This window comes from Diabrotica undecimpunctata, chromosome 8, assembly GCF_040954645.1.
Source record: "Diabrotica undecimpunctata isolate CICGRU chromosome 8, icDiaUnde3, whole genome shotgun sequence".
NCBI lineage: Eukaryota > Metazoa > Arthropoda > Insecta > Coleoptera > Chrysomelidae > Diabrotica > Diabrotica undecimpunctata.
Window position 1 is genome coordinate 122,172,944 of NC_092810.1, and position 27,173 is coordinate 122,200,116.

Sequence of the window (27,173 nt, forward strand, 5' to 3'; positions counted from 1 at the left end):
CCACTTCTTTTAACACGCCCTGTATATACATATTATATTCATTTTATTTGCCTTTGACACACTAAAATCCAATATTATTACTGAACATAAAATACAGGAAATTAAATATTTTTTCCGTCGACCGTCCATTTATGATTAATTTTAACACCCTCAAAATCATTTATTAATGACCCCTATTAATGAATGATTTTCTATTAATGAACGATTTCATTATAGGCAATACAACATACATTGCTTGTATAAATTAATTTAACCACATTTAACGCTCTGTGATTGGCAGTTACCTGTGGTGTAGGCAACCAAACATAAATATTTATATTCCCACTAAAAAATTATTTAAAATGAAGTAGCCGCTATAAGTACTGTCTGTCATTGTATGTCATTATTTATCGTTAAGTAAATAAAAATTTAAACTAAGATATTTTTATTTCTGAAAAGTACGGTCGACGGAAAAGTTTTGTAACGAACTCGTGAATTAAAATGGCGATTAACAATCTAGAACATTAACGCACTCGCTTCGCTCGCGCGTTAATATATCTCAATTGTTAATCGCCCTTATAATACACTTGTTGGTTAAATAAATATTAATTTTCAAGCGATCGGAATTACATATTAACGCCCCACTGTTTGAGGCCCACTGATCATATCTTAATTACATATCGGCCGTCATAGGGTAAAAGGATATTCTTATTTATATATTGTTTACTTTATATGCCCTGGGGGGGGGGGGGTTAACCCCCAAAATTCCCCCCTGAGTGCGCCACAGCTAAGGTCGTACGAAGTTCGCCGGGTTAGTCAGTTATCTATATAATCACTTTACAACTTAACATCTGATGTCATACCAACATAGAACTATATATCTACTTAATAATTATAGAACGAGTTGTATTACATACTATACCTACTTATTTTTATATATAAATAAATATATATAAATATATAAATTACATGAAGTTATTGAGCAACATGGTGATAATATCTGGTAGGTTTGATATAAAAAACTAAGATATTGAAAAATATTTATTTTTAAGGTTTGAGATCTTAAATCTATCAATTTATATACACAACTGATGCAAGCTCTATTTAAAAAACATTCGTCAGTCAAGATTATTTATAAAAAATATATACAAAAACGTCGATTGCCGAATTGTGTGAATTACAACAAAACATTAATTTTTTAACTACATAAATATTTCGTATAAAATTTATCAAAATGTACATAAAATTATTATATAACAATATTTCATATGATTATTTTAAAAATTTTTACATCATTCATCTTAAGAACACATTGGTTGATAACATATAAGTCTTAAATTTCTAAGATAAATTAACACTCAAAGTTTTCTTCTAATATCACAATGATATATTGTTCATAAATTGTTCAAACTTTTCTTTTTTTAACAATAAATCCAATCAACATGGTGGCAGTGGATTTACTAATAAGCTTTAGTTACAAAATATATACATAATATATAACTCTATACACACTAAACTTTATAAAACGACGGAAAATTTAAAGCAATGGTAATTTCAAATATTTTATTAATATTAATTTCATATAATATAAGATATTTCTCCATTGAATCGAAATAAAAATTAAAAAATCGATGCTTTATTTTGGTACGGTCCGATTCTCCGAGGATTACTGCAACCAGAATTGCAACAGATACAGAAAAACTGTTTAGTAATAAAAGTTAGGTGGGGAAAAATGATAAATCCAGAAGTTTTAACTATAAAAAACTAAAAAAAATTTCTCAAAAACTATGATATGATTTTTGGTTATAACCAAAAGTCCATAACCAAAAATCCTTATTTACTCTTCAAACAATTAAAAAAACTAATATTTCCAACTTCTTATGGGACAAATACACACGAATTAGAAATATTTGGAAAGGTTTTCTAGAGACCTTCTAGAGAAAAGACTTAGGTAATCCATAATAGACAAGATCAACAGGAGAGTTATGAGGAGACTGATTATAGTGTATTTTTATGTATGAGAGAGTAATAAAACAATAAATTATGTATGCAAATCCCTAAACTGTTGATACGGGTGACTCAATGAAAAACAGATATTTGTCAACAAGTTTACAGAAGTATATAGGAAAACAATTTTAAATTGAGTATGACCACCAGGTATAAAGGTTTGAGCAGAATAGAATACAATAGTTGTGAGGGTTACTAATCCCTAAATAAGGTTGCCAGTGTCGGAGTGATGGAGGTTAACAGGTACTAATGAATTTGCAAGAAATGTAAGATGTTTATTTTATTGGTTATATATAACCAATAAAAGTTTAATAAGTACCTACCTATTTGCAAAATAAAGTTTAATTCTTTAGATAAAATAAAACGTTTTATTTTATCTGAAATGAGTGCATTCCACGAAGTAAGGGTTTCAACAATCAAACATTTAATTCTTTAATTCCAGGAATCTACGACAGTAATTGACTAGATAATTACCTTCTAAACTTATTCCACAGAAAATGTGATAGCGGGTTTTTCCATTTTGTATATAGGAAGGTCCAAGTGGCGTATTCAAAATTCTTAACAGTTCACTAAAAGTAGGTACTTCAGTTGCAAGGTGCAGTTTATTGTGTATACTAGTGTTATGGAAAATTTGGAAGTGCCGTGTAAACGCCGAAAAATTGGTCCTCTAACAGTTAATGAAAAAACATTAATATTTAATTGTTTTAAATCATTTACAGACAAACGTTTATGTGAAAGTGTTGATGAGACCGTTGAGTTAGTTAGCAGTACACTTGGTGTTGGGAAATCTACGATTTACAGAGTTATTAAAGAAGAGAAATGTGGTAGTTTTCAAATGCCACGTAATGCTCCAGGGAAACCAAAATTTCAAATAGAATATCATTTTAAAGAAGGACTTCGACGGAAAGTGCATGAATTCTTCTTTAGACAAGAATTTCCAACATTGGATAAAGTTCTTGTCTCAGTTCGAGATGATAAGGATTGCCCAGAAATGAGTCGAAGTACGTTATGGAAACTTTTAAAAGAAATAGGCTTCCGCTGGAAAAAGAATCCCAGAAAGTCTATTTTATTAGAAAGAAGCGATATTGTCATATGGAGAAGACATTTTCTAAGAACCATAAAGGAAATGAGAAACCAAAAAAGAAAAATATTTTATCTTGATGAAACATGGATCAACGAGGGTCATACACCAAATAAATTTTGGCAGGATGAAACTGTTACAAGTCAAAGGCACGCTTTTGTAAATAACTTATCTACTGGTTTAAACCCACCATCAGGAAAGGGACGCAGGCTGATAATAGTACACATTGGCAGTTCAGACGGTTTTGTTGAAGGTGGTTTATTAACTTTTGAATCAACTCGTACCGGTGACTACCATGAAGACATGAACGCTGATGTCTTTCAAGAATGGTTCGAACAAATGATAGATCTTTTTCCTAAGAACTGTGTAATAGTAATGGATAATGCAAGTTATCACTCCAGACTTATAGAAGGACTGGCCACAACCAAGTGGTTAAAAAAAGACTTGCAGAATTGGCTGAGTTCAAAAAATATTACGTACCATCCCGGATCTATAAGAAAGGAACTTTATTCGTTGTGTACCCTTCATAAAGAAAAATTTAAAAAATACGAAATTGATGAAATTGCCAAAAATCGTGGAATGACAGTACTTAGATCCCCACCATATCATTGTGAATTAAACCCGATTGAACTGGTATGGGCACAGATAAAGAGTAAAGTTTCAAGAAAAAATACCACTTTTAAAATTCATGATGTTAAACAGTTGTTTTTGGAGGCCGTAAATAATGTAAAACCTGAAAACTGGGAAAAGGCAGTAAATCACACTATTAAAGAAGAGGAAAAAATGTGGAAGCTGGACAATATTACTGATAAAATGATCGAGCCAGTTATTATAAATCTTGGTTCTGAAAGTTCATCTTCTGAATCTGATTTGGATTTGTAACAAGTAGCTGTAAGTTTTATATTAATATTTTTATTCATCTATTTAACATACCTTAGACGGTTTTAAAAACTCTTTTTCTCTTTTGTAATTTTTAAAAATTAAAAAAAATGTGAATTTTTTAAAACCCTTTTTAATGTAGGCCAGTCAGTTCTAATATAGTGTGTGATAAAAGAGGTCACTTTTGTTTACATACACATAACACTTTATAACACTGAAATAATTCATTTATTTTTTACAATTATTCAAAGTAATTTTTCAATTAACTTTGAGCACGCCCATGGAGTGGTCGGAGCTACCAGTTAAAATTATGCTAATTACTCTCTCGTTCATAAAAATAAACTATAATGAAATTCTAATAATTTGTGGGTATTCTAATGGGTTATAAAAAATATTGTGATTTAGGTAACTATATTACCTTAATTTTTCCGCTGTTTTATTTTTTAGTCTATTTTGGACGGTAAATAGCAGCCAACAAATTACAAATCACATGACGTGACAAACGCTCAGCATTTTATAAGGTCTAAGAAGTCAGACTGTTTCCAATAATACAATAAATAAACTTTAATAATCACTACCATAAAAATAGCATAAAGGTATGCATATATAAAGTCAATAAATAAAAGTATTCTTTATCAAACAATCTCTAGATGGCGCTATAAATATGTGCATCGCTATATTATTAAAAGTTGACTTTTATTATTGAGAAAAGAGCTGCAGCTTTGAATTTAACTAAGCAGTTTATAGATAATGAGCAGTCCTTAAAAATTTCAACGCCATGATAATATATACGAGGTTTGTCCCAAAAGCATTCTTTCGTTAAAGCATAACAACATCGGAAAATACAAAAAGTGTAAATCTTGCTACCTTCGTGTGACGGTACATTAATTAAAAGAGACGGAATTCCGAAAACTTGTGTTTCTAGAATTCTAACCGAAAATTTGAGAATAACTTGCATTTGTGCCAAAATTAATTCACAATTTATAGCACAACACAAAAAGAGTTGCTTTGACAAGATAGAAATGGTCGCCAATGTTGAAAGTATGCTTAAAACTATCATTAGTATTGACGAGTCGTGAGTATACGTTATGATTCCGAAACAAAACGACCGTTTCCACAATGGAGAGTTTCATCCGAGTCACGACCGATAAGCTCGTGAAAATTAGTTTACAGTTAAGTTCGTGTTAATTGTTTTTACGATTATGAAAGTGCACCATGAATGACCTTTACAAATATTTAATGAATACGCTCCAACAGATCAGACAAGCAACCAACGACTTAACGTTTAAGTTCTAAAAAAAATTCGTGACGCAGTTAGAAAAACGATCCCATTTTTGAGCGGGTGGCGACTGGTTTTGTCATCATGATAATGCATCAGCACATTTATCCACTCTTGTTTACCAATGATAACATGCCCAAAAGCCGATACGTTAAATTTTGTCTATGTTTTGTTTATTTTACTATATTTTGTAAAACGCCCAGTATAGCAATGTAATTCTTACCTATATAGTCTTCTTTTTAGTAGTTTACAACTGTCTTGCGAATTTTCTGTATAAAATACCGTTAAATAATTAGCCATGGACCACCCAGCGTACCTTGGACCAACTTGTCCGTTATGTCATTTGTTTGCAAATATTCAAACTAATCCCTTCAAACATACCGCAATAATCCATTTAAAAATATCGCCGAAATACTGCAAGTCTCTTAAGGAAAGTTTTGATTATTTCGACCACCTAGAAACTATAGCTAACGGTACTATATCCACGTAAATATTTTTCTGTAAAAATACCCACATTTCAATTCTTTTAGTTTTCTGTTTTGTATGAGTTGTGAACGACGATTCTACATATGTTCCAGACCCCTTTTAGGGTAAGATTTTTATTTTTGTACCTTTTGTTTCTTCGCTTATTTTATTTTTATCTATTTAGTATCCTAGGACGGAGACAACCTTTATCCTACGATGGAGACAATCTTAATCGTAATTCCTAGGATTAGATGGCCTTCGCATCCTAGTTTAGAGCCCTCCTTTCATCCTAGTTTGGAAGACCTCTTTTGTATCAGTTTGGAAGGAGACCACCTCCCATCCTAGTATGGAGCCCTTTCTTTTATCTCAGTACGGACCGAGGTTTTCAACTTTAGTTTGGAAGCCACCTTTTATTCAAGATTCATCAGATGTCGAAGCCCACCATCCGGCCTTAATCTAATTAACAGAATATATAAATTATTGTGAGTACCTTATTATATTCTATGCCGTCTCATGATGTGTTTTCACGTTAAGAAAGTTTATTTATAGTATATTATTTATTTTAATATAATAATAGTCTCCCGTTTTATACCGCTCGCGGCTTTGGGAGTATAGCAGGGTAGTCTGCTATATCTGGGCCTACGGTATACAAGGAAGGTAACATGGCCAGTGCTACGCTTCAACCGCCTATTATTACCCCTGGTTTTACCCAAGGTACTCATTTTATTCAGGCTGAGTCGACCTGGGGCCTATAGACATTTTTTTAAAAATGTCTAGTTGTTCTTGCCGGCGGTAGGATTCGAACTTCGGACCACCGGCATGCGAGGCAAGCCTCCTACCGCTTGCGCTACGCAGGCCCTTATATATATTATTTATTATTTAACAATATAAGAGACTGAATTTAGTTACATTATAGAAGATGATAGTTAAAGTTTTTCTCATAAACAGTGCATATTTCATTATTTTTATTAGGTATTTGATGTTAATTAATATTTTTGTACAGTCTCTATTTTAAACATGTTTAAATCGAAATAAATTAATTAAACAATAAATGTTGTGTTCTTTGTACGTATATACCTAAATTTTCTCATTTCATTCCATGTTTTTTTATTTTTATTTTTTTATATTTGCAGTTTTCTCTTTGCGTTATGCGTTTTCTGTCATTTTTTTTGTGTTTCTCGCCTCTATGAACGACCTCGCCCATAATCTACTAGAACTGAGGCGGTGCTTTCGAGTCACATAGTGTATGAGTGATCTAAGTTTACTTATTAGTAATTTAGTTCATTATTTTTGGTACACGGTTTGTGGCAAAAACTGACTTTCAAAACTGCTTCAGTGACTTAAAGTACCGATTGGTTCATGATGTTAAAAAGATGGGGATTTCCTCGGACAATACCACGAGCTGGGTGACAAAAATAAAAAAATGAGGGAAGTAATGAAGCAAAGTCGGATATTTTTTGGGAGAAAACTCGTATAATTAATTCATAGTAAAAAATAATTAATACAACTTGGCTACACTGTAGCAATGTAAGTTTTATTTCATTTTTCCGATATCCATCCCATGCAGGCAGTTATATTCGAGCGAACTCTCGGTGTTGCCAAGTTGTGTGTTTATTGTAGAGACCGACCGAATGTGATTTTTTTGGCCGAAGCCGAAGCCGATGCCGAAGTTCGGCCTGTAGGTTACCTTCGGCCGAAGCCGAAGCCGAAGCCGAAGGTGACTAAAAATATACCTATTATATGTTAAAAATTTAAATAATGTGCTTTATTTTTTTATTACCTGATAAGTGGTAAACAAAAATATGAAAGTATGAGATAAAAAGTCAAACACTTATACATTATTTGGTAATAGAAGCGATAATAAAAATAAATAACATTATAAAACATTAAAGTCGAATAATTTATAGTCAATAGTCTTTGTTTTGCCATTTAGGTATCTAGTCAAAACACCAGTAATCGTGAGTTTTAACAAATACAATAAAATTATTATTATCAGAATTTTACTACGTGAGAAATATTCAAATGATGATCTTTGAGACATCTTGGCCTATTGTTAAAATTTATATCCTACCTAATACCTGACCTAAAAGTTTGTAAAACGTTTTAGTTAAGGGTATAAAATAGGGTGTAAATATTATTTAAATTATCAAAGACTCGCCGAAGCATATTGTTCAGAGATTGTTTCATTTCTATAGTATAGTAGTATAGTATACTGACAGAGCATTTTATTATTCCACCTTCGGCGAAACCTTCGGCTTTGTTTCGGCCGAAGCCGAATTTAGGCCGAAGGTTTAAATATTGGCCGAAGGTGGCCGAAGTTGATGCCGAAGCCGATTAATCGGTCGGTCTCTAGTTTATTGATTAGATTTTTGGAAACTAGACTGCTTTATACAAAGTAATTTAGATTTAATATATAAATAATGTATAAAACCGCTATATAAATTGTGTGTCTTTGTAACAAACAAAATAACATTGCAAATAGTACTACTGTACTACTGTATGAGTATCACACTTGCTTCGTTAATAATTGCACCTTTTGTTTTAACACTAATGTCAATAATACCATAAGGGCTCATAATGTCTGCTTTTGTTCACGCAATAACGACAAATAGGAACTGCGCTGATAGATTTATCCTACCGTTGTTCTTCGTTTGAGGTAGATTTACTTTTCCATTTGAAAAAGAACTACTCGACTAACTGGGCTAGTCCAGTTCCACAAATCTATTTTAAAAACTGCTAATCCGAGATTGTTAACCACCTGACAACCTTGTCAGTTAGTGTATAGGTTTAACAACCATTTTAACGATTAGAGCTAGATAAGATTCAGGTATATTCTTGCAGAACTTTGTCATATTTTGATATATAAATTCTACATCGCAGTCTCTAAAGGTTGGCTTCTACTTCTACTAGCGTCAGAGAGAGGTTCGTTAAACTGAGGACTACCACCTGGTGGAGTGTAGTCAAAATTGGTTTCTAATAAAACTTCACTTCGTGCTCTAGTTTTCGGTTTAGGCTTAGGAGGAACCGGTTCATCGAAGTCGGTTTCTAAAAGACTCGCCGACTGTGATCTGGTTTCACTGGGATGTGCTAAGCCTATTGTATTATAATCGGGAGAAAACTGCATATTACCGAGTTGGTCCGAATACGTTGGGGAATATTTTCTAGGAGGAGTCGGTGGTTTCTTTTGAGGTAATTTGTTTTTTAGTTCTTGCATTAAACTGTAATCATAACCCTTATTAGATTCTTCTATGCCTCGTTTTAAATTCAAAGTTGAATCTGATTTGTTATTTAGCGGTAAAGTGTCTGTATTGTAATATTCACTTGGAGGATATGAAGTTATGTCACTTTTGTCCATGATAGGACTTTCTTCGGACGATTCGTCTTGAACAACGCTGTCAGCCCTAGACTGGTAGTTAGAGTTTGATGCAAAAGTAGAATTATCTCTAAAACCTTCATTTTTAAATGATAAATCAAATGTAGGTCTTGTGGGTTGATTCTCATATCTAGCTGGAGATTTGTGGTACTCTATAGTTGGAGTAAATGAAAATGCCGTAGGGTTGGGATTATGCGATTCATATACATCGTATGATTGGGTTTCGTCTATAGAAGAACTATATGCTGACTTTTCCATGCTGTCTATTGATCCATTGGTTATCATTTTCTTCGTTAGCGTGTCAGTAGATCGTGTACTCTAAAAAATAACAAAAAAATATTTATTAGTATAATTCCTTTACTTTAAACAAATATTATGTACAGGCACGTTCAAAATATCAGGATTTTTATATTATACTTGATCTTAGATGCAGCCATATCAAATCAAAGTGAAACATTTTATCATGTATTGCGTTGGAAATAAAAGATAACTGTAAATTAAATTTTTTATTTGACTTTTCAATAGCTACATTGCAAGAGGTTTTCAAAATATTTTAATAAAAGCTGACGAGAAGTTAGTTAACGGTGTTATCGATCTTAAAAGTTTGGTAATCTTCAGTCTTGTCTCTTTAGTCATCCAGAGTTTTCTAAATGTTGAGCTCTTTCGTGAAGAAGACCTCACAATTTGTTGTCAACATATCTCCACAAAAGACCAAAAGGCGTGATCGCACACACCACACGAGGGCTTAAAGAGATGGTTTCCACTTTTTCAACGGCCGCAAAATATGGGATTTAAAATAAACGGGGAAGAAAACCAAAATGTTGGCATCGACGCCAAATAACAGATATAGAGCTAGAAATGCAAAACAAAACTTTAGCATAGACCACTATAATTTTGGGGTAGTCAATAAGTTTACTTATCTGGGTTCCATCATAACAAGCGATAATGACACTATTGAAAAAGTAAAAGGAAGGGTACTAATAGCGAAGAAATGTTATTTTGGGCTAAACAAGTAGATAAAAACAGAGATTTGAGCCAAAAAACCTAACTAACAATATATACAACACTCTTACCAGCACTGATATATGGGTCAGGAATATGGATCATCCTCAATAACCGCAAATCGTCTGCTTCCCTTTGAAAGCAAGATAAAAAGAAGAATAATTGGTCGCAATCTGTGAGAATGGTATTAGGAGAAGGCGATATAATTTAGAATTTTACGAGAAGTATAGTATTGTACGAGAAGAAATAGTAAATGGTAGTGACTTAATATCCTTCATAAAAATAGGTAGGCTTAGATGGACTGGACATGTGTCAAGAGCAAATGAAAATTAACTACCTATACAAACCCTATTAGCGGTAACAGAAGGAAATGGGAGTAGAAGTCGACCAAGACTGAGATGGAGGGATGATGTGGATGAGGACGCGAGGAAGAAATAGACTGGGGAAGGTCGAGGCTCAACTAAGGCTGTAGCACCACCGATGATAATTCTGACGATGATGATGCCGATAATACAGTTCTTGTCAGCAGCCTGTCCGAATTACAGACACTTATAGTCGACATTGTAGAATGTAAAGAGCGTTATGGCCTATATATGAACAGCACCAAAAAGAAACTAATGATTTTCTCGACATTGCAAACAGAAGCTGTCCTCTGAATACATGACAAAATCGTTGAACATGTGTCATCCATTAGATACATGAAGCATTAATAAATAATATTATCGGTTCGATGACAGAGGTCCTATCAAGAGTTAAACAGGCTAGGAACACGTTTATCGAAATGAAAATCTTCATCAGGCTGGATCTAGACATGAGCCTTCGAATCCGAATGCTGCGCTGTTATGTATTCCTAATTCTTCTCTACGGCTGTTAACCCCTTAATAGAAAAACACGTCTAAGCTTTTAAAATGTACCTTTATAGGAGAATATTACGTATTTTTTGGACCAAAAAACAGGAACAACAAACACCGAAGTTCTTTACATAATGCAGAAAAATAAGAAAGTGGTGCCAACGGTCAAAGAGCGAACGTACATTGTATATGTAATAAGGGGACACAGATACGAAAGACTTCGGTGGATCATTGAAGAAAAAATTCAGGGAAAAGATCAATAAGAAAGAAGACAAAATTCTTGACTAAAACGACCTGAAACGTTGGCTGGGCAAAATATCAAACTTCGGAGGGAGACGGCGTGATAAGAGATAAAAGATAATTGAGTTGTCAATTGTTAAAATGTCATAGACATGCTTTCCAGTATTTTTATAAGATATAGCCACTATATTTACAGCGTGGGGCCGGGGGATGCGCTCTTCTTCTAATCGGCGTAAAGCTGAGCGGGAAAAGAACAAATCTCAGGGGACAAGTTTTGCACGGAGAGTCTTAGGACTTTGCACCTCCTTAAACTATCCCAAGACCGCTGGGTACCCCCAACAATGATTGGGGGTGTGTAATCAATCTCTGATTGCACCCTTCACGTGGTGGTCCTGTTGAAACTAAACTCAGCGGATCTAGACTAGATAGTCGATAAACAATCCCCACGCCAAGCCGTGAGACACCGTGGTGAAGGCTGTGAGGCACTGGGGTGACAGTGTCGCAAACGGTTCCTTTGGGGCAACAGGTCACACCCCTTAGTATTTAGACCTTACCCTCGCAAGCGGGGCTCTGCGAGGGGTTGACTGTCTTTCCCTAGCTACTCGTGGGATCAATATGGAATCTCAAAAACAAACAAAAACAAATACAAAAAAAACTCAGGGCCAAAGGGTTCCCGATGCCGAAGGGCCAGGGAACTCCAAAGCCAAAATCACAGTTCCTAAAGCCGAAGGGCAGGGAGCTTCTGGAGAAAATCCGAACGCCGAAAGGCCCGGAATTTCTAAAGAAATCTCCCAAGCTGATAGGCAAGGAAACAAAAAGGCTGTCAGAGTAACAGCGTTGGAAGACGTTGATCTCATGACAGACGAAGAAATTAGGGCTGCAAAGCTATCTGGCGTTTCTAAAGCCAAAATCAGTAGGCTGGTGAAACAAGGCCAAGATTACGTTCAATCCAAAAGGGCTGTAATCAAGGCCAATTTCATCAAGGCGACTGAAAGGGCAAAAGAGATGCCGTCAAAGCCAATAAAGGCCATGACAAAAGTAATACAAACCCAGAAGATCGATGGCCCAAAAAGGCTAAGGTCAGACGGAAGCACACCACCCGAAAGCCAACGCAAAGGGAAAAGGCCAAGAACCGAAGGTGTGACTTTCAGCGAAGCTGCCGCTTCTGTTAAGGTTGCAGTGGTACTAACAGGATTCCCGGAAGCCAAGATGGATATAGACAAGCTTAAGGCAGTCGAAATAGCCATCTTGGGTGCGTATGACAAAATTCCGGAAGCAGGACCACAGGTTCGCTTCCTGAAGAGTACATACAGGCCGGGTTTCCTGGAACTTAACTGTGCGGACGACATAAGTGCGCGGTGGCTGAAGGAGGTGATTCCAACCCTGAGGCCTTGGGAGAGTGCATCTCTCAGGGCTGTGGAGGGGGAAGACATACCCAAGCCGCACTCATGCACTGTCTTCGTACAGGACGAGCATGGGGAACGTCTTGAGTCCAAAAGGATCCTTAATAGACTAAGGATAAGTAACCATGGGCTCAGGACACGTCTATGGACAGTCTGGGGTAGAAAACCTTTAGAGAAAGGGGTGTTATGGACCTTCTCGATGGATTCTGAATCTCGAGAAGAACTCCAGAAATTAAAAATGTCACCCTTTTTCGGAGTAGGACGGTTAACGTTCCGACCCAAAGAAGGGAAGATAAAAACACGGAATGAAAAGCCAGTAGCAACTCGTTCCAGTGAAAGAGGGGAGACCTCACTACATATGGAGGTTCAGGACGAGGAACAACCTTCTTCGGGTGGAGCTGACACATCCATAAGGACTAATGTCCAAGAGTGTGTCGGACCCACGGAAGAAGGAATGTCCACAGATCCAGAACCGGCCATCTCTTCGCAATGAAGAGGGAAATAAGGCTCCTGCAGGCCAATCTTCAACATGCAAAAGCCGCATCGGCAACGCTAGTTAGAAGATTGGAACAAGAAGGCATGGATGTGGCCCTCCTGCAGGAGCCTTGGAGGATAGGTGAGAAGATTGCTGGCCTATCAACCAAACAAGGTAAGGTTTTATACACACCCAAAGCTGTAAGGCCAAGGTCGTGTATAATTCACAGTAATAGAGTAGATTGTACATTAATCCCGGTGCTCTGCACTGATGATATTGTTACAGCTGTTCTAACTATAACCACGAAAGTAGGAGAGAAGAAACTGGTGGTGTGTTCAGCCTACTTTCCAGGTGATGAGGCTCTGTGTCCACCAAGCATTATAAGCGACATAGTTGCATATTGTCTAGGAAAAGGATTACAGCTCATTATAGGATGTGATGCCAACGCACACCACACCGTGTGGGGAAGCACAAACATTAATGCAAGGGGTGAGTCTATTTTGAATTTCATCTTATCTGAAGGTTTGGATATATCCAATATAGGAAACAAGCCAACTTTTGTCACTAAGGCACGCAAAGAAGTGTTAGATTTAACACTCTGCACGAGCAGGATAAGTGATATAATAACAAATTGGGTTATGTCTGACGAACCCTCATGTTCGGATCACAGACATATACAATTTGACCTTGATATTTTTCCATCGGAAATTAAATACAGGAATCCTAGAGATACAAACTGGGTAGGGTATAGGGAGTCCCTCAGTAAAAATCTCGAGGAATGTACGATTTCGTTTAAAAGCCCAGAGGTTATAGATTCGGCGGCAGAAACGATAAGCGAAGCTATTATGGCGGCTTACCAGGAAAATTGTCCAGAAAAAACAAGGAAAAGTACGGGCAGTAATACAGTCTGGTGGAACAACGGCTTAAGGAAGATGAGGTCGGAAGTCCGAAGCCTATTTAATAAAGCCAAAAGTAACCAAGATTGGGATGCCTACAGGTATAAGCTAACGCTATACAATAAAGAAATTCGGAAAGCTAAAAGGAATTCATGGAGAGAGTTTTGCGAGGAGATTACAGATATCCCGGCATGTTCTCGAATCCATAAAGTCCTGGCAAAGGAAGGCTCAACAATTCTGGATGATGCAGATAGGCAAACCAACATAGACCAAAGGCTCACTAGACCAAGGTCTACAGATTGGAAAATAGCCACAGCAATCACAAGACCAAACAGAATTAGATGGGCTATAAATAAGTTTCGGCCATATAAGTCTCCAGGGACAGATGGCATATATCCAATACTGTTGCATATGGGATTAGAGGTATTGATACCACACCTATGCAAGCTCCTCAAAGCCATTTTAGCATGGGGGATCGTACCGGAAATATGGCAAAAGGTCAAAGTCATATACTTGCCTAAGGTAGGTAAAGTATCAGACCTAACACCAAAGTCATATAGACCGATAAGCCTATCTTGCCAAAGAAACAAAATACCTTGGCGTATATTTTGATCATAGGCTTACATGGAATACTCACATTCTAAAAACCACACAGAAAGCTACTATGTCCTTGGGCAGATGTAGAAGAATGTGCGGTAAGAATTGGGGACTTAACCCCAAAATGACTCTATGGTTATATACAAGGGTTATTAGACCCATGATAACCTATGGCTCGGTGACGTGGTGGACAAAGACGCAGCAAGTGGGAGCAATAAGGCTGCTAGGTAATACACAAAGGCTAGCATGCTTGTGTATTACGGGGGCCTTAAAAACAACTCCTACTGCATCGCTGGAAGTCCTGTTGAATCTACCACCACTTCATAGTTTTATACAGGGCGAAGCCAGATCCGTGATGCACAGATTAATCCATAGTCAGCGACATATAAGCCAGATGCATGGTACTGACAACAGAAAGCTAATCGAGGAGCTAAAAGCCGATATTGTGATGGGGAAACCTATCGATGCAACAGTTACGAGATATAGCTTTAACAATAAGTTCACAATTAAGATACCAGGCAGGGAAGACTGGAATAAAGGTGTACCCATTCAAGCTGCTGCTACCTGGTACACGGATGGCTCAAAAACATCGGAGGGTGTGGGAGCCGGCATAGTAGGGACAAATCAAGGGATAGATTTCCCGGTAAGTCTATCTAAGGATGTGACAGTTTTCCAGGCGGAAATAACTGCAATCCATCACTGCGTGGAAGAAATAGAAAGGCAGGAAAGAACGTTCTGTTCAGTTGCCATCTTCACAGATAGTCAGGCAGCGCTTAAGGCACTCAATTCTGTAGAGGTCAATTCTAAGCTAGTATGGGATTGCGTGTGTGCCCTAAATAAACTAGGAGACCGTAGCAAGGTTACGGTAGCCTGGGTACCGGGGCACGAGGGTCATAAGGGCAATGAAAAAGCAGATGAAATGGCCAAACAAGGCTCATCATTGCCATTCATTGGACCGGAACCCTTCTGCGGAGTTGCTAAATCAGTAACAAGAACGGCTACAAGGAAGTGGGTAGCTCGCAAATCTCTGGAATGGTGGAGGAATTCACCAGGACAAAGACAGGCGAAACAGATCATTACAGAACATTCGCCAAAATTTACGGTAGACCTAATAAGCAAAGACAGGAAAACAGTCAAGGTCATAGTAGGTCTTCTAACAGGGCACTGTAAGCTGAATAGGCACTTGAAGCTGATGGGATTATCAGATGATGACCTGTGCAGATTCTGTCACCTCGAAGAAGAAACAGCAGAGCACATTTTATGTCAGTGTGACAGTCTGGCAAATGTGCGGTTCTTTGCATTAGGAGAAGAAAATCCACCGGCAAATAGCTACATGGAAGGTACAGTCTCGAAGCTACTAGACTTTATAAAAAGGGTCAGGCTAGAGAATGTTATCTAGGACTAGAGGACCACAATAGATCTGAAAAGGTCGCAGTGGAATAGGCCGAAAGGCCACCTCTCTTAATCTAATCTAATCTAATCATATTTACGGCGTTAAAATTCAACTCATCGGCATACACCATATTTTGATGTTAAGTTAAGGTTTTCCACACCAGTTTATTTTAGAAGATTTAAAAAACAATCCAGATCAGTAAATACGCTGCTCATGACGTATGTGCATATTTTTTATATCAAATTAAAGATAATTTTGTTCTTAATATGATGGTATAAGGTTACATGAGGAAAAATGCTTGCAAATTAGGGTTGCTAGCTGTTAAAAACGAGATGTATCAAAGATAAAATAAAAGTTAGTGCGCAACGACACTGGTTTGACAAGTGATAATATGTATATCATTATATATCTATCGTTGCGTGCTTTAAAACTCACATAACTGACACTTCAAACCAGTAGCGAGTAGATCTCGCATTTTTAACAGCTGACAACCCTACTTTTCGAACAATTTTTGTCAGGCAAGCTTCTTCTTCTTCTTTTTATGTAGACATGACTGCCTGTTTGTCAATCTGCCTCCAGTAAGTTGTCGTCTTCCTACTGATCCTACTCATCGTCTTACTATTGGGGACTGTCTTTTGCCGTCTTTACTACTCTATTTGTTGTCATTCGGCTTATATGATCGTTCCATTTTACTTTTCTATTTCTTACACATTTCTTGATGTTCTCCACCTTGCATCTACGTCGTATATCTCTACTTCTAGCTTTGTCCCATAGTGTCTTGCCATCAATTTTTTGGTTTCATCTCCTGTTTCTAACATCCTTTTTGTCCTCTCTGTGTCAGGTCGTGTTTCTGCCACGTATGTCATTGGTCTAATGACTGTTTTGTAAATTCTGCCTTTCATTTCTTTCCCGATATTTTTATTTCTCCATATTGTTTCATTCAGGCAGCCTGCGGCTCTGTTTGCTCTATTCACTTGATCTTACACTTCAGTTTCGAGCTTTCTGTAGCTAGATAATGTGATGCCTAGATATTTAAACTCCATCACTTGTTCTATTATCTGACCTTCCAGCTCCAATTTACATCTTAGTAAATTTGCTGTTGTAACCATGCATTTTGTCTTTTCTATGGAAATTAACATGTTAAATTTTCTAGCGGTTATATTAAATTGGTGCAGCACACGTTGTAAATAGTCTTCACTCTGAGAGAGTAGTATTGCGTCGTCTGAATAGCAGATAATAATTTTAAGTTGTTTTTCTCCCATTTGGTACCCTTTTTTAGTTCTTAATTATTTATTATTTCATCCATAATCAGGTTGAAAAATAGAGGACTCAGAGAATCTCCCTGTCATATCCCATTGTGTTGTTTGGTAGATATTTTCGGTCGTTTTGATTATTCCTAGAGGTATCTCATTTTGCTTACAATAAGTGGATTACGTCCTTTAATTTGACCCGGTCAAATGCCTTCTTAAGGTCCACGAAACATATATATGCCGGTTTGTTGTATTCTAATGATTTCTCTTGCACTTGCCTCAATATAAATATAGCGTCGGTGCATTATCAGGTAACCTCATCATCATATTAAGAAAAAAATTAGCTTTAATTTGATATAAAAAGCATGCATATACGTCATGAGCAGCGTATTTTATTTAAAAAATAAATAAACGAAATAAAATTTTTGTTCAAAAATTAATTAGTATTAATTAAATTAAAAATAAATGTATGTGAAAATGTGAGTTTGATCACAAAATACACCGTTGGGTGGTGTATTCTGTGGTTTGATTAACTACGTTATGAACGTAGTGATCCTCCAATGGGATCTTAGACGGTTAAAACGAATTGCCACGATTCGTTTAGATTCATGTCTAAAAAATGTGACACTGTGACGTCAGCACTAGTATGACACATTGTATACAATGAACTTGTCAAACTCCAATTTACTGTCATAGTGACTTATAAAATGTCGTATTTGAAGCAATTTAAGTCGGTAAACATTTTTAAAAAGATCAAAAAAATCTCTCTAAGTTCCTATAATTCATTTTGTGATGGCAAAAATATAAATTCTTTCAAAAATATTAAAATTGATAAGGAAGGTTTGTCTAAAACGCACACGGAATCTCTAATTTTCGAATACGAAGATGAAGCTTATACTACTAGCGAGCGAAAAAGGGAAGCACGTGTCTCGAGTAAATTAAGCAAAGAATATAATCGTTTAATGATAAATGGAGGGAATGTTATAAACCTAAGCGATGGATTTAAACTTGCTGTTGACGACAGCGTCAAATCAGATGATACACAAAGAGATCTACCGATGGACGATACCGTCTGCAAGTTAAAAAAATCAGTTACAGAATCTTCTTCTGATAGTCCACCTCCCAAAGATCCTCCACCACCTAAACAAATATTCTTAACTAGACAAAAGCCAGGACCGGTCATTTGGGGGTTTGTACCACAGGAATGGACTACATTTTTCTATCCTAAAACAGGAGTTACAGGATTTTACACGTTCTTGGTGACAACTGGAATCTTTCTGGTTAGCAAAGAATATTTTGTGTTGGAACACAATTTTTATAATGGATTATCGATGGCAATAATGGTATGGGGAACAGTCAAATATGTTGGGCCGCATGTAACCAAATGGTTGGACAAGGAATTGGAAGCTTACGAGAATTCATGGATTAGTGTCAGACAATCAAATGTAAATCATTTTAACGAAGGTATATTTTTACTTTTATACTGTATACACTAAAATTGCTAAAATTATTAAATACTGCTTCTTCTTCTTATTGCGCCGTCTCCTTTAGAAGGCTGGCGATCCAAATGGCAATTGTATTGTATTTTTTTCTTTCTGATTATGCTGAGTAATTCTTTTTGTTTACTCATGCGTCGAAGTACCTCACCATTAGTAACTTTTTGTATCCATGGAATTCTCAGCATCCGTCTGTATATATAAATTTCAAAGGCATCTATTCTTTTTTCTGTTTCAGAGTCCATTGTCCAACGTTCACAGATATACAGCAAAACAGAGAAAACGTAACATCTGATCATTCAAATTCTGAGCTCTAGACTAAGGTCTGATATTGTAAAATTTTTTTTTATGTTTATGAGTGTTTTCCTCGCTTGTTCAATTCTTGACAAAGTATCTTTTTTGGGTTACACTGGCTGTTGATATTTGCTCCCATATATTTTATGGGAGCAAAAGTTACCTGTTCTATTATTTGTCCCTTGGCGTACAAATGTACGTTTGTTGGTATCTTTGAAAATACTCGAATTTTAGTTTTGGAAACATTGAAGTAGATGTAAACCGAACATTTCGCTATGACGAACTACCACTTTTATTATATTTTGTAGTTCTTGTGCGTTGCTTACTATTAGGATGGTATCATCAGCGTACCTAATGTTGTCTATGCCGGTTCCTTTAATCTTGATTCCACCTTGAATCTCGTCTAATGCTTTTCTGAATAATGATTCCGAATACAGATTAAATAATAGTGGTGATAAGACGCAACCTTGTCGCACTCCTCGTCGGATTCGTATATCTTCGGATGTTGTGTGCTTTATTTCAATTGTTGCCGTTTGGTACCAATATAGTTCTGAGATAATTCGTCAATTCCAGTTGTTCTCAGAATTTCAATCATTTTTTGATGGTCAACGTAGTCAAATGCTTTTCGATAATCAATAAAACATGCATATACATCTACATTAATGTCTCTGCATCGTTGTGTTAACACATTTAAGGCAAAAAGAGCTTTTCGTGTTCCCAATCCATCTCGAAATCCGAATTGAATGTCACTCATCTCAAACTCACACTTCGTGAATTCGTAAATTCGTGTATGAATGATTCTGAGAAAAGTTTTAAGGACATGAGACATCATGCTTAATATTCGATGGTCATTGCAGTGTGAGCCATTGGATTTTTTTGGTAATGTTACGAATGTTGATTTTAGCCAGTCTGATGGTATTTTACCTGTGTCATATATCTTATTGAATAGGACTGTCATTAAGTCGAGGCTTTTACTTTCGTTGTCTGCAATTAATTTAAGTATTTCGACATTGATATTGTCTGGACTGGTGGCTTTTTCGTTCTTCTGAGGTTTTACTGCATAAATAACTTCTTCTTTTGCTATTTTTAAACCTTTTTCATTTATTCGACCATCCGTGGATGGTGAAGAGCAAGGTCTATCATCGTCAAATATTGTCTAAATGTATTCTTTCCATCTCTCCAGTTTGTCTTCTGTACCTATAATTATCTCGTTATTATTTCTTAATATTGTTTCTTGTCTCTTTCTTTGTCTACCTGTCATTACTTTCACTTTTTTATGGACAGGTGTCATCTTTCCTGAACTTGTTCAATTTCTAGGATTTTGGTTGACATCCAGTTTTCTTTAGCTTCTCGGCACTTTTTTCTAATGATTTTATTGACTTGTTTGTAGTCTATTTCTATTCTATTGGGTTTGTCCAAGCTTGACCAGTCTATCTTCCTTATTGTTTCTGGTATCGAGACCGTATGCTCCTACGTTGTCTCCTTCGGCACCAAGACCAATTTTGGCGTTAAAAATACCCATAATTATCGTTATTTCGCCTTTTTTGTCAGTCGCATTATTTCGTCTATATTATTATAAAAGTTTTCAATTTCTTTCTCTGATTTGTCACTTGTTGGAGCATAGACATGATTAACATTTCGGTTTCTATGGGTTGTTCTTAATTTCAACATTGCTACTCTATCATTTCGAGGGATGAAGTCTATGACTGACTGCGCAATTTTGTTCGATACTAATATAGCCGTTCCATATTGATGTTCTGGGTTGGTTCCTCCCGACCAATAGATGTATCCATCTTTTGTTTTTTGTTTTTCTGACCCAGGCCATCTTACTTTACTCATCCCCAAGATGTCTATTTTTATTTTTTTCATCTCAGCTTCGGTGTTTGCAAGTTTCCTAGACATGAATAAGCTGCGTACGTTCCAGGTGGCAATGCGTACTATCTTGTCATATATCTGGATTCTTTGTCCACTTCCTTGGACCTCAATAGTAGTTGACGGGGGGATTCTTCGCACCTCCCCATTTAAGGAGTGCCCCGGATTGAGCGACATTTTCTTGTTTCCGTCTGCCATTTAGATTTGTGGGAAATATAACGGGGTGGTTTTCCCGTTGCCTTCCCCATCGCAGTACCACAACCATTTAAACTGCTCGAGGCCTATTCTCTACCGGGATCGTAGAAAAGTGTCTACCCGCTACCGCTAATCCTATAATGTCTGTATTCAAAATATTTCTACTTTCCAAAAACATATGTATGTCATTCGTTTTATGGATGGCGACGTACCTATTATATACCAGAAGGCACAAACGGCTCTCTTTTACAAATACATAGATATTTTAAAATATGTTAGTGGTTAAGTTAGGTTCAATATGAATGGGGCTTAACCACCCTTCCACGCAACCAAAGAAGTCTATTGTGGTTCATCCCTAGGTTAAAGTTGTCCCTTTAGCCCAGCCTTTTTAACAAAGTCTATTATGGCCTTAGGTGAGACTTCGACGAAGTCGTAGGGCTCTAATTGATATTGCTCAAATGTATTGAGCCTTATCATATCCAACCCTGGGCAGTTGTACAGAACGAGTTCCTCGTGTTCCTCCACAGAATATGTAATTCGCACTTTTTGTCAGTCCGATTTTGTTCATGTATATCTTGAGACGACAGTGTCCGTCCTTGAGACCTGCGATAATTCTCAAATCATTCCTATACATATATAGTAGACCTTTGGAAATCTTTTTCGAATGTTCGTATATAAAAGCCTTCGAATGTTTAAGACCCATTTGTTCGTACAAGTGGTTACGTTTTATCCATTCCACCCAGTTCGAGTCTTTTGGCTGCACTTCTTGTTATGCCAACGAAAGGTTCTGAGCATATGAATGTTCCTTATGCCCCTCTCCTGACAAGTAGGTAGGTCCGCATTTCGTTTCCTCCAATACCAGTACATCCAAGCACACAGAGTAAACTTCGTTACTTTTTCCGATCCGAATCATATTCTGAAGACAGGTTTAAACTAACTTGGAGTCAATCCGATTCGATTTCAATGCCTTTAATGCCACCTAGCTATCAGATATCATTTTTATAGGTCTGTCTCTACAGTTCCTCATTATTAGTTCATGCATCGGCTGGCTGTACTGTTATCCTTGGTTTCCCTCCGTATACTCCAGCTCCTTCATCGGTTTTTGAGCAATCTGTATCCCTTCCATGTCGTTATGGGATAAGTTTTATTCGATTCCCATTCGTTCCTTCCTGGAAAGAGGACAGTAAACGGCTTTTCGAAATTTTATTTCAGTTGTATTCCATGTGGTGCCATTTCTAACTTCGGGAGTTTTTTAATTATCTCTCCAGATTTGATTCCGGTATCCTTTTGCCCTGCTTTCTGGTGTCTTATTCGCCTTCTGTATTTTCCTATCTTCGCTTCTTTCTCCATCTATACATTTAATGAAGTTTGGTTAAGTATGACCTCTATGGAAGCGGTTGGGATAGCAGACATCGTTCCTTTCACAAAGGCTGTCAGAAGCTACTATGAATTGCGCAAACAATTTGATTATCAGCCCCTTTATCAACCAAGTTACAAACCTTGTTTATCTATATTTAAAACGGAGGACATCGTCTTCATAAGCGGTAACCTCCGATGAGCGTCTGTATTCGTTGGTATAAGTCTGTAGATGTCAACGAGCCATCAATTAGTACTTTTCATTTTACTTATATTTTTTTGCTTTTAACCAGGTATAATCAATGAAAAAATCCTTCAATTTCAAGCCGATGGACAATTACTTTTAGTCGAAGCAAAAAGAGAAAATGTAGCAATGCAATATGAGGATGAATTCCGTAAAAGACAAATGCACGTGTATAGGGAAGTAAAACGACTACTAGACTATCAAGTTGCTGTCGGCAGTGTTTGGAAAAAAATTCAACAGAGAAATTTGGTGCAATACGTCGAAAACGAAGTGAGAAAACAGGTAAGAAATACACCAGAAATAGAAACTGCGCTTATTTCAGATTCAATCGATTTACTGGTCCAAGAACTAGCCAAAACTTCATCGGTGAAACCTATTGAAAAACCGCCAGAAGCCAAGAGTGTCACTCCAGAAACAAAGAAAACCGAAAAGGTACTTACAGATGAGAAGAAAGATAAAGATGGTAAAAATGGTAACGACGATAATAAAAAATAAATTGTTAAATTGTTTGTGTATGTATTATATATATTTATAAGTATTAATAAATATTTATTAGACTACGTTTCCACTTATTAGTTTGTTAACAACTTTTTTTGTTTTGTTTTAAATTACATTCAGGTGCATAAAAACGGTCGCTTTAAAACGATTTTGAATATGAATAAAATAAAATTTTAGTCCTAACTAACCATTTTTAACCACTTTTGTTATTTTATTGTAAGTTTTTGGACATATAATACTAACAGATGAATTTAGATCTTTCATACTTTTTAATAAGACCAAATGTATATGCATTAAGTATATGGAGAAAAACAAAATTATGTTTCTAGCATCTAGGTGTAACGAATCCTGTGATCTGTTTAGGTGTATCGAATCCTGACCAATATTGACACACAAAGAAAATGAAATGATTTATTTAATAATTCATAAGTTTGAAATAAACCAGATATCAAAATAAATTAAAACACAATGTACATAAACCGAACCAAGCTTTCGTAAATGATAATTTTCAGTGGCATTCAAACTTAAACTTAGATGATAGAAACATACTTTTGTATTTTCCTCGTATAATGTGTCTAAATCATTTGAACTAATTTGGGATCATTTTTTTATTTCTACTTGTTAGACAGACCCGCTGTAACCATCCGACACCGACGGTTTCAGCAATTTTACACGTGTAAAGGTGATTTAATTTATACGATGGGGACTCCGATTGAACGATAGTAACGTTTGTTGCATACGTTCTAGGTGCCTTTGAATTGATAAAGCCATATAAGAGTTCGGGAAAAACTCATTTTGGAAAAACTTTTTCGTGATCAACTTTGAACATTTTAAAATGTTAAATTTACACGTCTTAAAATGTTATATCTTATACTGTTCAGCAATGTTTTCATATCAAACATTTGTTAACACTTTAAAACGACAGTATTTGATAATACTGTCAAGAAGTGAAAGTAAATTGGGAAAAACAAGAGATAAGAATAAATGTAAAATAAATGAGCCATCTAACAGTTTTAGTTATACTTGCAGTTTCTAAAACAAATACATTCTACAAGTTGTGGCGTGTATATACAAAAATTGACAGTGACAATGCTTAAAGTTTAGCACGCACTGGGTCGGAACGGCACGGTCGGACGGTACGCCCAGAATTTTTCAAAAAACATTAGCATTTATTTAACTTGTGATGCGCATACTTGTACGTCACGGTCAGGACATGACAATCCCCAATTTCCGCCGTCCTGGAAAAGTCGGAAATAAAAATTTCTAAGACATGCCGACATGACGTACCGATGACTCAGCATCTGTTCTGGTCGTACGCGAACGGACTTTCCGCCGTTTCAGTTGAGTTGTTCAAGTGATTTATATAATTAACGTCCGTAAATTAATTATGTTGGTGCAAGGCTACCCTGAACTGTACAATTTGCGGCATCGTGAATACTTTAATCTCTCCTTAGGGCCTATTGGTTGTCGATATTGATAATTAGATGTACAAATAATTTTAAAGGACCTACAGGTCACAGAAAAATGAGATATGAATTTAATTTAGAAAATGCAAAGTTTACATAAAAGTGTCGATGTTAAAAAATATTTTATAGGTAAGCGAATTTCTTCTTCTTTTTCTTCAGCTTGTATTTGTCCACTGCTGGACATAGCTCTTCCATTTGCTTCCATTGATTTCTACTTTATCTTAAGAATTTAACTAAAAATTAAATACTCACCATCTGATTCGGTTTACGTCTGTATCCAGGATCAGCAAAGCTACTCTGAGACATTCCGATGGATCTGAGCGAATGCAAACTCTGCCGTATACTATTCCTCCTCTCAAGCCGTTGTGCTTTTCTGAATTTAGATTTCGTCCACCAGCATGCGACGACAATAATTATTAATATAACTGCTAGAACTAAACTACTTATCACAGATATTGTTATGAAGTCGTCAGCCAGAGGAAGGATCCTAATCTGAACCTTGGGATCTAAAACAAGATTTTTAATTTAGTGCAAGTTGTAGTCTAACAGTGTAAGTTGTAAAGAAAAGTACTATGTTACTATTACTATGACACTGGAAAATAGTAATAGTCGCTTTCATTTAAATTAGAAACGAGTATATCTATCCATAAAGAATTCCTAAAACTTATACTGTTTATAGTTAATTATGGTTTATAGTATATAGAGAAAATCAGAAACTTGGGACAAAGCTTTAACTCGCGCTAAGTTGGTTTTACAATCTTAGTGGGACCTCTATTCTGCCTTATCAGCTACTTTCCTTTTCCATTTTCTGATGTTTGTGGCTTGTAGATCCTCCATCTGCTCCAAATCCTTTAAGTTTTAACTCCAAGTCAGTTTAACCTTTGTCGAGTTTGTCTCTACTATATTTTATGGGAATATACCACAATTTAAATTAAAAATATTTTATATTTAAGTTTCTATTACTAATAGTTTCAGAATCATAGCCCCTGTGACTTTACAAACCTGATCATATCTGCGCTGTCTTAGTTTATGGTTCGATTATTACATTGTACACCTACTGTCAATACAATAGTTTGATCCAAATATATTTCTTAATGTTTTGCATTCTAAACTTTCCATTGATTTTAATCACTGCTTCAAAGAGTTCACGTTTCGCTTCCAGATGTGACTACTGGCATAATAGAAATTTTATGTACATTCAGCTCTGACTTATAAAATGCGATTATCTCAAAAATGGTTGAATTTTTAAGTTATTAACAAGTATACCTTTTCTTTGTAAAAATAATGTATCTTTAATATTTTTAACACAGATAAACCTAACTTAAAGAGCAAAAAAGTTAAGCGCAAATTTATGCCACAGATCAGTTACATTAAAGTATGTAAAAAATTATAATTTATCCTACTCAAAAGAATCCAATTGTAAATTTTTGTATTGACCACCCTGTATATGTATATATATTTGTATATATATATATATATATATATATATATATATATATATATATATATATATATATATATATATATATATATACAAATCCGTGACTAGAGTGTTATGCTGTAATATTTCCTGTCTACTGGGATCACTTCAGGTGTTTATATGGGGCAGATTTTTCAGATGAAGTCCCTTTCAAAATGCTTCTTAATTAATTCAGTAGTTATTTCATTTGTGCCAGTAACAGTTATTCTTTGGCCACTTTATGACATATAGTTTCTTCTATTAGTAGTTCTACTTATTTTGCTGCGAAGTGCATTATTTCCTTCTCTGGTTCTTGTTTCTTCTCGGCAATTAAGAGATTATAAAAGTGTTTCTTCCTTTTTTTAAGGCTTCCAATTTCTTACTGATAATTGTTCCCCTTTTATTTATCCTTGAATTTGCCTTTTTCAATCTCATTTTTCAACAAAAGGTTTCGTAATGGAGTACAAAGTGCAAAAACCTATCCAAGCGCAGATGCAGATACGGATCATAATCTATTACTAGCAAACGTCAACATTAAACTTAGGAAACCGGAGAAAAAAGTTAAAACCACCAAAATTAACATCAAAAACCTAAAAGACGACAACTGCCAACAGCAACTAAACGCAGAGATAAATAAATTAACTGAAGGAAGCGTTGAATGGGCAGATATGCAAAAAGCCATACTAAAAGCGGGAAAGGAGGTCCTAGGCGAAGAAGAGAAAACCACTAAAAAAGACTGGATGACACCGGAAATAGATGAGCTAATAACTGAAAAAAGAAAATACAAAAATAAAGATGAAAATAAATATAAAACCATCAAGAATAAAATCAAATATGAAATCAGAAAGGCTAAGGAGGAATGGATGAACAAAGAATGCCAGAAATTGGAAGAACTCAGCAACAAACATGACACCTCAAACTTACATAAAAAAATGAAAGAACTTACAGGCAACACCAGACAAAGAAGAACACTCATAACAAGAGATAATAATGGAGAAATACTTACTGAAGAGAGCAAAATAAAGGAAGTATGGGAACAATATATAATCCATCTGTTCCATGACGAGAGAGAAAATGAACAAGATATAGGTGAAGAAAAACAATACCTACAAATTTTACCCTC

The 27,173-nt window shown here is 35.8% G+C and overlaps 2 protein-coding genes across 3 annotated transcripts in view; one reads left to right on the plus strand and one right to left on the minus strand.

The window, feature by feature from the left end:
- Window positions 1-1,007: 1,007 nt before the first annotated feature.
- The window catches only part of bark (C-type lectin domain-containing protein bark beetle), a 135,510-nt gene continuing 109,344 nt past the window's right edge, over window positions 1,008-27,173 (minus strand). For both annotated transcript variants that reach the window (XM_072540876.1, XM_072540875.1), the window contains 2 exons: window positions 24,844-25,097; window positions 1,008-9,381 (listed from right to left, as the gene is read on the minus strand). In XM_072540876.1, coding sequence (XP_072396977.1) covers window positions 8,560-9,381; window positions 24,844-25,097 — 1,076 coding nt within the window. In that variant the 3' untranslated portion in view covers window positions 1,008-8,559. The remainder of the gene's footprint in view (window positions 9,382-24,843; window positions 25,098-27,173) is intronic.
- On the plus strand, window positions 17,859-23,131 carry LOC140448545 (ATP synthase F(0) complex subunit B1, mitochondrial-like). The gene is made up of 2 exons (XM_072541627.1): window positions 17,859-18,634; window positions 22,677-23,131. Exons 1-2 carry the CDS (start codon window positions 17,878-17,880, stop codon window positions 23,120-23,122), a joined length of 1,203 nt encoding a protein of 400 aa, XP_072397728.1. The 5' UTR covers window positions 17,859-17,877; the 3' UTR covers window positions 23,123-23,131.